Source organism: Polyodon spathula, chromosome 7 (assembly GCF_017654505.1).
Source record: "Polyodon spathula isolate WHYD16114869_AA chromosome 7, ASM1765450v1, whole genome shotgun sequence".
In the NCBI taxonomy this organism is placed as follows: domain Eukaryota; kingdom Metazoa; phylum Chordata; class Actinopteri; order Acipenseriformes; family Polyodontidae; genus Polyodon; species Polyodon spathula.
In genome coordinates, this window is record NC_054540.1 from 51,005,247 (window position 1) to 51,016,053 (window position 10,807).

Sequence of the window (10,807 nt, forward strand, 5' to 3'; positions counted from 1 at the left end):
AGCTGGCAGTGACCTCAGCCGAAGCAGAGCCTCAGTAGCCCTGGATGGCATAGGACAGGGTATGAGCTGGTCCTCGGGAGGCAATGGTTCCAGACCTCCTAGCAGCGGTGGTTCTGGACCCCCAGGCAAAGACAGCTCCAGGCCCTCTTGAAATAGAAAAATGAGAGACAGCAGCAGCTTCGGACCCTCCAAATGTGACTGCCCTGGACCCTCGGGAGGTGAACTTGGGATGGGAGCCCCTGGCCATGAAGACGGCAGCTGGAGTTCCACTTCCGCATTGCCTGGGGTTACCTGCATCAGGTAACCCCAGGCAATGCGGAGCAGCAGGCAAACCCAGGCGATGCATGGCAGGCATCCAGGCAAACCCAGGCGATGCATGGCAGGCATCCTTGGGCAGAGCAAGGCAGGCATCCCCTGGAGGTAAAGTGATGGCATCCCCAGGCGGTGACGTTAACGCATCCCCAGACTGTGACGTGAACGCATCCCCGGACTGGGACGTGAACGCTTCCCCGGACTGGGACGTGAACGCTTCCCCGGACTGGGACGTGAACGCATCCCCGGACTGGGACGTGAAGGCTTACCAAAGTGATGGCAAACTCAGCTGCAGCTCCTCTTCCTCAGGTGGTGGAGGTAGCTCTAGCTCCTCCTTTTCATGTGCAGGGTTACTAGCCTTGTCAAAGGTGCACACCAGTTCCCAACATCTCTGTGGAGCAACAGACTATAGATGGAAACCTAAATATTTAATAAAAACTGTCCACAATTTAAAAATGTATGAGTCTAAATGTAAGTGCTGGTAATTATTTAGAGGGGTAATAATCCTATAAGTATTACCTTGTCCATCCAGTGCAGTTTTGAAAGAAGTGAATGATGGGGTTTCATGTATTTATTTATTTTGTTTAATAACTGGTACCATTTAGGGTTAAACCCCAAAAAAGGAATACAACATAGATTACAACATTAAAATAGGCTTAAACACATTACCCTTGACAATGGTGTGAAAAAATTTAGCTATAAGCCATGATAGATATTAAAAACCAATGATACTTTATTAACATAAAGTGTTTTCTTTTTAATACCAAATTGTCCCAAACTTTAGTGAAAACAGTAACAATTATAATCAAAAATCAAAGTCTTGTAACTTAAGATAGACTTTCACACAAAGAAAACCTGATAGCGAGTGTTAAATCTGTAGCCCCACTGTTTCAAAGGCACTTACAATAACAAAAGCCATTGTCACACAGTTGTTTTTAAATCGCTCTGAAAGTACAGTGCAGTATCACAAACACTGTCATCAGCCCACTGTTTCTATAGGATAAAAACAAAATCGTGTGGTGTAGTAGCAATTACAGCATCGCCCTTTGCAGTGCTGCACCAGAGCCAGTGACCCAGTTTCTGTTTATACAGAGAATACAAGTGCTATTCCATTGCTTAAACAATGTACCCATTATAGTAGGCACATCTTTAACAGTGGTCCTGTTTTTGCAAACGCTAGCAGTGCAGCACCACCACAGTTTCAATGCTGCCATTGTGTCGTTAATGTTGTACTTCATCAATGTCACCAGCACCCAGCTTATGTATTCATTTGTGCATGTACTGTATTAATGTATTTATTAAAAAATTCCGTTCCATGAAAACCACTTGGTTTCAAGGGTGTGTTGAAGAAGCTAGACACCAATCGATTCGCATTCACAGAACAAGCAGAGATGACAGAGACATGTGCGCCTCATAAACAGTATGATAGATGTTGCATTGTAATGTATAATAATATTGCATCTAAAATGGCCTTTTCATAGTGATGAAGCACCTGCATCAACAACAAGCATTCAGCTGATAAAAGGACACTCAGCAAAACAAGAACAAAAGCAGCACAGGTATAAATAGGAGAGCAAATGAGCGTTTGCATTAGTGTATTGGTTGTTGCTATATCTCTGGCACTATGCGAATATTGGTAGATATTGGATCCACCAATGAATGGCCTCTACTTTTTCCACACAGAACTATTGCTCCAATAAAGCTGAACAAATGTCTCTGTTTTTGAGCTATGTTGACCTTTCATATGAAGGTGGGCTGCTCAGATTTTGGAGATGGTTTCATCTTTGGCTTTTTCTTTGTTAGGTGGGTTCACAATTTATAGTAATTGTATCATTACTGCATGTAATAAATCATGGAATCATTATTAAAAATGTGACACAGGTTTGTACAATATTACACAATGCCATTTGTATCCAAGAGGTGCCATTGTCTTTGCTCTGGTCAGTATTTTCTGTGGATTTTAATTATTCAAAGAATGTTTTTGTTGTATTTTGGCAGTGCTGCTGTGGGATTCCATATTATGGAGTTTCAGAAAGGTGGGTAATTCTTTGCTACCGACAGCACGACTGGTGCGGCAGTGCACATCAAATAATGTCTTGGGGGAGGAAATTAATGTTTATTTGTTGACCACCGACTGTTGGGAATCTGAGCACGATGGAGGAAATGCGGGTATTGTCCCTTTAAGAGGTTTGTCCATCAATCAGAAGCATTGTTCATTGTTGTGAAAGAAATAGAAGCGACTAAAGACATTGATAAAGGACAGCTCGAGAAGATTGTGCACACCACAGAGAGAGAAACAGCAAGTCATAAAGAGGTTTCATTCCCGAATAAAACCGCGCGGAACTTTTAACAACTTCATTGGCAATGGGTGAGTGCTCATTTAATAGTAAAATTGAATTACACTAACTAGTGATACTGACTGTTCCAAACAGCAATCTGGAAAAGTTTTATTTCACACACTCGTTTTATTTGTAGTGATTTGATATGCAGCAACGTGTTCTTAATGAAATTAAACGTGTCGCGAAGTATTTATTTGCATTATGTAAAATAAAGGTGTAATATCTTGCACTTGTGAAGGGCATTTTCCGGCATGTTTAAATATGTAATTTATGTCGACGTGAGAAGGTAGTCAAAATGGGTTGATTCTGTTAGCATGCCGGTTGAACATAACAGAAAAGTTATTTAAAATATGTAATTGAAGTTAACCCATTTTTAAATACTGCATGTGTTTTCTTCATTAAGGTTGCAAAATGAAAACCTATTGCTGGAGGTGAAAACATTTAGTTAGCACATTTGTGAAATTAAACTTTTCAGCAATACCTGTGTATATGCAGTGTAATGTACGCACTTATTAGCCACGTTTTAATGGCAAATAGAATCGGGTTTTTTTTGTTTTGTTTTTTGACTTGGAAACCTTTATTTAGTCTATACCTCGATTATTAAAAGGTCATAGGTAATGTGGTGAGTTTACAGATATTTTATATACACAAGATGATTTGTTTGTTTGCTTGTTTGTTTAGAAATGTAAATAGTTTGTAAGTGGATGAATAATTAACAGCTGCTGTTTAAGAGCAAAGTTAATGATGAAAAATCAAGTCCTTTGGGACCTAAGAACAAGCCTATATTATAAATCCAGAGGCGTGTGTGTATTAATGCAGGAGGAGTAAAACAGTTTGTGCCTTACACAAAAATGTTATACTTTACTGTATGTGGTCCTGTAAGCATGGTATTTGCTCGTTGGAGAAGTGGAAGCGTTTAGTGTTGGAACAGCTTGTGGTTTCCATGGTTTACAGCCTGCTTCTCAGTAAGGAGGGTATTTGCACTGGGGACTGAGGCATGGCCACTGGAATATGTTTTGCTGGAAGGGGGAAAAGATTTAAACAGACATTTAGTTTACCTTTTTTTTTTAAGTAATCACTATTCAGGGATGGAAATTAAAACTTCCAATGCATGATTTGTTACTTCATTCACAAATCTTATTGCACAAAACGTTAGTCTCCAGGGTTGGTTACAGTATTAACTGTTTCACTTTTCAATGTAGAGATTACAGCCAAAGAAAAATAGGATACCCACATGACCAACCTTATGGTCATAATTCTAAAGCTTAGAACCAACTATTTTTAGGGGGGGGTCTGGGGTCTAGTAAGAGCTCAATACTGGGAATCCATCACTGGGAAACCTGGTGACTGGTTCTGAGCGGAGATTTACTTGCCATGTATTTACTATGACTACTTTTGAGTGTTGTAAAGCAAACTGTTGGGTGTGCCAGTCCCAGGCAGCCAGTGCCCTGTATAGTACAGGCACAGTCGTTTCCAGCCCCAGTGACAGGGCCAGAGCAAGCTCCTCTTCCTCGCTAGCCTGCCCACTCAGAGGCTTATTTGTTTGCCTCTTGAAGGGGGGCCCATTTCACCCCCTTTCTTTGTTTAGTTGACATCACCAGCTTTTGTTTGTCCACATTGAGGTCCAACAACGGCCATTGTCTTGTCATAAAGGGAGCTTCATTCTCAGATCGAGCGACAGTGACACCGTATATTTGCAGTACATTAGCTCAGTGTTGGGCATGGCACGGTGCGTCCCTTAGACTTACTGTAGGCACAAACCTCAAATAGACATTCTGCACATCACTGATTCATTCATTTCCAATAACAGCAAAACAATGTGTTTATTTCCTATATAATTTCAGGAGTAAATAAAATAAGTGACTTTGACTTGACTTGTTCTTGATTTTGACCTTGACTTTTTTTGTTCAAGTAATGTGACAGCTGTTTAAATTTTAAAAGCACAAGTTAGCATGGAATACTGGGGGTTACATTGTCATATGTATGTGCATACAAAACCTGCTTTTGCAGTAGTATAATAATGGCATTCCTGTTTGCATCGTAGATGCATGTTCAATTACCAAATTATTCATGCTTTCTGTGTTTGTGTCAGTTTTTCTCACAGTTACAGTGTCCACATACATTCTCCCAGTGATTGAGTCCGATAGCTTTTGTTTCTGGATTTCCTTATGAAGTTGTGCTGTCTATTTAGCCCTCAAACTGATCTAAACTAAAGCGTGGTCCTCATGGATTGCAAATAAAACACAAAAGTGCAACATGGTACCTTCTGACAACCATTGTAGCAGCCCAGCCTTTCAACAGGACATGGATTAAGTGAACTTGATAGGGGCAGCTGCAGTGAGGTATTGTGGTCTTGACATTGGATCTCAAAGCTTTGTTTCATTGCTTTTGAATTGTATTATTTTTTTTTTTTTGTTGTTTTTTTTTTTTTTAAAGGAGATAAAAATAAATGTATATTTAAAAAAAAAACACAATTGTGTTTTCTAATTTGTTAATCAAAGTACTATAGAACTTAAGTAAACCAGAAACTTCACTACAAAGGTGTGTTTTGGTATCTTAACGTATTGGTTACAATAACCCACTTTATTTGTGTGCCCTGAACTAATTTAGCAATGTCTGTTTAATATATACCTTAAATTCCTGCTAATTGGAATGTACCATAGACTGCCCAGTAAAACTTCTTGCTGTTGTGCTGGCTGTTCTTCATTAAAAATGGTGCCATTTAATTTTGAAATTCTTGAAACCTTCAAAAAAAAGGGTCAATTGGATCATGACTGTGGCCCCTTCGTATGAGGTCCTAACAGAGTTAATTGTTATGGATTTAAATTCAGCTTTCATTGATACAATTTAAATCAGGCAATTTTAGATGTCAGTTAATTCATGGGTGTCAATCAAAAGGCTGGGATAGTGAGACTTGAAGTTTACTGGTCCCAGCTTGCACCCTTTGCATCAAAAAATGATATTCGAGAATTTAAAATTGATTTGTGTTTGGTTTGCTTTATTCCCCTAGGTTGTTACGAATGCTGTGTGAAATGCTTGGGCGGGATTCCCTATGCCTCTCTCTTCGCAACCCTGCTCTGCTTTAGTGGGGTGGCTCTGTTCTGTGGCTGTGGGCACCAGGCACTGACTGAGACAGAGCGGCTCATTGAGACCTACTTCTCTCGAAACCTGCAGGACTACAACTCGCTGGCATACATGTGAGCATCCTTGATACGAGAGAAACGTACAAAAATAGTGGTGAGGGGGAACATTTGAAACTAGAAGAGACTGTTCTGTCTACAGTACCGGTAATCCTTATAAGGTATAACAGGGACCAAACTTGAAAACTGGCCAAGATCATGCGAGAATTGTGTATGGTAGAAGGCTATGTTGGGGTCACTTGAGAGATGAGTAAAGGGACAGGGAATATTTGTATTGTAAGCTTAGAGTTCCTCTAAATGCCCTACCTTTAGTATGTTAATCCACAGAGTTAAGGAAATCTGTCTACCAACCACAACTTACATTAAAGCTGGCAAATAGGGGCAGAAAGGTTTTTCCATTGCTCATCTGGTATAGCAAATCAACCTTTAAACCCACTGCATGTCCCCTCGTCCTGAACAACTATTTTCTCTTCCCTCCTCCTTTTTCTTCCCTATTTCACAGAATCGTGTATTTCCAGTATATTATCTATGGGACTGCTTCCTTCTTCTTCTTGTATTGCATCATCCTGCTGGCAGAGGGCTTCTACACCACCAGTGCTATCAAGGAGACAATTGGAAACTTCAGGTCCACCCTCTGTGGGAGATGCCTGAGCACCATGGTAATGAACCAGGCCGGAGAAGGTGGTGGTGGCTCTCGACCTCCAGTCTTACCACCAAAACAAATTCAAAATCATGAAATCACTATTTTATTAACCAAAAACCTGTACAGTTTGTACAAAGCATTATTTCAAATGAGAACCCTGAATTACGTTCTACTTCACTTGGTAGCTCCTGTGCAATGACTTAAACCTGATGCCACTTCGCAATAGGTTTTGTTCGGTAGACTCTGTCACACCGTACTGATAGATCCCATTGCTGATGTTGCCTCATTTGTCGTCATTCTCAGTTTATTGCAGTGACCTACCTGCTTGCAGTGATCTGGCTTCTGGTGTTTGCCTTTGCTGCACTGCCTGTCTATATTTTCTACAACATGTCGTCAACCTGCCAGACCATTACCATCCTGTCTGAGACCAGCTCAGGACTCAACCAGCTCTGTGTGGACGCCAGGCAATACGGTATGGGAACAAATACAGGGATCCTCCTTCACTGTCCCAAGCAATATCAACCACTGAAATACATTGAAGAGCCACCAGGGAGAGATGAACGTCACTCCTCTGCCTTGCTGGGGTACTGCCCTGCGATGCCACACCAATAAATGGCTTGAGGTTCACAAAGTCCTTTCCTTTGGAGCCACTGTAGTAAACAATTCCTGATGGGGAGAGGCTTATGTGTCGTCCAATAACACAGATGAAAATATCCTGACAGTCTGCAGACAAAAAAAATGCCTGTGCGAACGTACATTTTAATTTAGGTGCACGTGTGCAACTAGAAATTCCTAAAGGTTGACTCTAAAAAATAAACGTGATTTTTAATTTTTTTTTTATTTGTGTGTGTAATATATATATATATATATATATATATATATAAAATTAGGCAAATGCCTAGTACAGTGGTGGCCAAAACACCAAACACTCTGATCCAATTTTATATATATATATTTAATATTTAACAGTCGGATCTAAATTTATAGCTCAATCATATTGCACTCTGGGAATGTAGTTTATTGGTGTCCACTGCCCATTGTTAATCAACCATTAAAAACTACAAATCCCATACCCCGTCAATTTCACTGATGTATCAGTGCGATTGCTACTCGTTTCCAGATAGTTTGAAAACTTGTCAAACCAAAATGAGGAAAATAACAAATTATTTTCCTGTGATTGAAGAAGTTTCAAAAGAAAACCGCAATGAACAAAATTCAGATATGTTGCCGTCTTTAGAAGAAATGACTAATGATGGTTTGTCAAGCTGAAAGAGAAGAGGGAACTTTGAGAAGTGCTGTGTCAGTTACAGTGTGTTCACAGGTATAGTAGCACGAAGGAAAACAGTTAACCAACACGTGGTAAAAATTTTCTGGCGCCTTGTAAGTAGCAAAAGAAAACAGTTCAACCAACAGTGGCTAAAAGATTTTCCCTGGCTTAAGTTTGACAATGTTAAAAAAAAAAAAAAAAAAGTTTTGTCAGGATGCGGGGAACTCATGGCAAGCAAGACTGCATTTTTATTTTTTTTTTTTTTTTGCATGCCCCTAAAGTTTTCAGTGCGCGCCTAAACTTTAGGCAATTACTATACACATACCGAAAAAAAAAAGTTAGCGTAGAGCCCTGCTTCCATCAGGTTAGACTCAGATGAGAAATGCTGGTAAGCTTCTGTTTTATAACTGTGCTTAATATTAAAAATGCTTTGATTGTGTGTTTGCAGGATTTTTGTTGTTGTGGTTGTGTTTTATTACTGCTATCTTACCTATTTAATGATATATATTAAATCCCGCTAATAATTGTTGCTCATAGCTTACTGGTGGATCACAGAGCCCGCTGAGATCCACAAAAATGGATTGCAGTGTTTGCTGTGGTCGCCACTGTACTAGGCCTTTACCGAATTACTTCTGTCACATCAAAGACAGTTCAGTTTACACCAGGCTTGCTCACAATGTGGGAGGCTGTTACTAGGAGGTAGAGCAAGTGTTGAGGAAGGCTTTAGTCTCTTTGCTTTTGTTTTCTTCAGGTGTCTTGCCCTGGAACGCTACACCTGGAAAAGTCTGTGGGATGACACTGGTAGCTGTTTGTAAAACTAAGGAGGTGAGTACAGCAGATCAGGTATCCTCTGTGGCTCCACTTCATGTCATACATTGCCACACTTTAAAACTGAGATTACCTCTGTAGTTACTACTATAGTTAACACTGATATTTTGAAAAATCTTCAAGATTTAAGGCATTGAAAAGATTACTAAACCTTGACTCAGATGTTAGTTTTGTAGTCAGTGGAGCTTGGTAGTTATAAAAGTTGAACCCTACTCAGCGCTACAGTAAAACATTTTCATTCTCCACTCAAATAAATCTAGGGCAGGCTAACTTATAATTGTGGAAGTCTTTGTCTTTACACTGTTTCCCAGAGAGATGAGGAAAACTGTTAATTGATATTGATCTGGGTTTGCAGTCTGGTGTTTTGTATTTTTCAGTTTGACGTGACCTTCGACCTGTATATAGCAGCCTTTGCAGGGGCAGGAGCGACTCTTGTTGCACTGGTGAGTACATGCTGCCAGGACACTTTTAGCGTGAGTCCAGTTTTCAAAATGTTAATGTGTGTTAGATTTCAGGCAGTAGAAATAGCCACCAAACATAGTTGTATAAAAAAACTACAAGATATCAGTGGAGGATGATTGATTGTTGTAAGGCTGCAGTAATATTATAAAAAGTGATTCTCATTATTTTTTCTGTCTTTCTCTATTTTGCCTTCTCTCTAGCTCACCTACATGATGTCTACAACCTATAACTTTGCTGTGCTGAAGTTTCTGGGGCGCCAGGGTATCTGCACTAGGTGCTAGTTTCTCTGGTCTCAAACTTTCTCTCAACACACCGCTGAGCTTCCAGTTGTGGTCTAGTACAGTCAGGACTTTCGAAAAGATGGAGTTGAATGAAACTCTTACATGTAAACTGTTCATATTTTTTATTTGACGTTTTTACAAGATTGTTTTAAAATAACCAATAAAATATTGCAAATTTTAGGTTAGATATCCTTAAATTATATTTAAATATCTGTCAGGTAAGAGTGCAATGAATCTCCTCCTCAATTCAGGAAGTCCAGCTGCTGCCTTTCTGTTTTAAAAGATTGGATAAAAGCTGCTAATTTTATTAACTAAATATATTTATATAAAAATAAATAAATAAACAATCTATGGTAAGGCTTTAGAATCAATTATATTCTAACAAGCTGCTGACTGTACTAGGCTTAAATGAGGGTATAACCTGTACTTTACATGCTTTGTTCTGTTTGAAATGAAAGATTTCTTGGTCCCTTTTCCCCTGTCTGCACAAATCTCTCGCTGCTGTCCTTACACATTCCATTGATCAATTCTATACTGTAATTCCTGATGGATTACTGCTGCCAGCTATGTTTCGCGGGCCTGTTAACTAAAGTTTGCTTTTGAAGCAGCAGATGATGGTAAACCATACATGCTGGTTACCATGACATCACTTTTGGCTCAAGCTTACTTTCACAGCATCCCTTATAGCTAATGCCAAGTGGTTATTGTAGCTGCAGACTTGACTGTAGCCTGCTGGCCTCATATCTGGGATACTGTGTGTGGGATAAATTCTAAGAATTAATTAGCCTAGTGTTCCGTCTTAGAATTGGGAATTCGTATATGACTGTTTAAACGTGGGACTGATATGGAAAGCCCATAGAAAGAAATGAATCAGGTAAGTGTAAACGTGCTTCAGTTATAGTATGCCAACCTGACCACCTTTCTTTTCTTCTGAAAAGCGTAGATAACTCGAAGGGTGCTACCGTATGAGTTTGGGGTCTAAATGCCTTGGCTAAAAAAAAAAACGGCATCATCAATGTGACCCAGGTACAACGGCGTTAACTTATGTCCTGTTGATGAAGCAATTGAATGATCGCAAGTTGGACATTCTATTCCCGATTTTTGTTCCCAACTTCCATCAAGGCCCTAAAGTACCTTTGATTTACATATTCCAATTTTTCCTATTAAACCTGGCTGGCCCTCAAGGGCCGGAATTAGGAATCCATGCTCTATGCATTCAAAAACAGACTACGAAACAGGGAAGAGTGTGATGTGGGAGGATTTCAAAACCTTCATGCTTCATGCATTTCTGTAGCACTTAACTATAATATAATAACCAGATTCTATAAATCTTCGTAATAGGAACGTTTATGGAAGGTGCTATTGAAAGTTTTTGAAATTATTGCTAAACACAAAAGGGTGCATTTGTATATATTAACTACTGTAGCTCTACAGCACTGTGTGGCTATTAAAGTAGTGCTAGTTACATCATTAGTGGTGTTTTATATGAAAAAGGAAGGTTCTGTCTTTAAAGATGTTGACTGTTACTGTAATTG

At 39.5% G+C, this 10,807-nt stretch overlaps 1 protein-coding gene across 2 annotated transcripts in view; it reads left to right on the top strand.

The window, feature by feature from the left end:
• The first annotated feature begins 2,465 nt into the window (after positions 1 to 2,465).
• plp1a (proteolipid protein 1a) overlaps positions 2,466 to 10,807 on the top strand; it is an 8,419-nt gene continuing 77 nt past the window's right edge. Inside the window, exons 1-7 of one of the 2 annotated variants that reach the window (XM_041255697.1) lie at positions 2,473 to 2,680; positions 5,662 to 5,848; positions 6,294 to 6,450; positions 6,738 to 6,906; positions 8,453 to 8,526; positions 8,907 to 8,972; positions 9,192 to 10,807. The exon at positions 9,192 to 10,807 is cut by the window's right edge and continues 77 nt beyond it. In XM_041255697.1, coding sequence (XP_041111631.1) covers positions 2,677 to 2,680; positions 5,662 to 5,848; positions 6,294 to 6,450; positions 6,738 to 6,906; positions 8,453 to 8,526; positions 8,907 to 8,972; positions 9,192 to 9,272 — 738 coding nt within the window. In that variant the 5' untranslated portion in view covers positions 2,473 to 2,676 and the 3' untranslated portion in view covers positions 9,273 to 10,807. Of the gene's footprint in view, positions 2,681 to 5,661; positions 5,849 to 6,293; positions 6,451 to 6,737; positions 6,907 to 8,452; positions 8,527 to 8,884; positions 8,973 to 9,191 lie in introns of those variants that run through there. The other variant, XM_041255698.1, reaches the window with a different exon arrangement.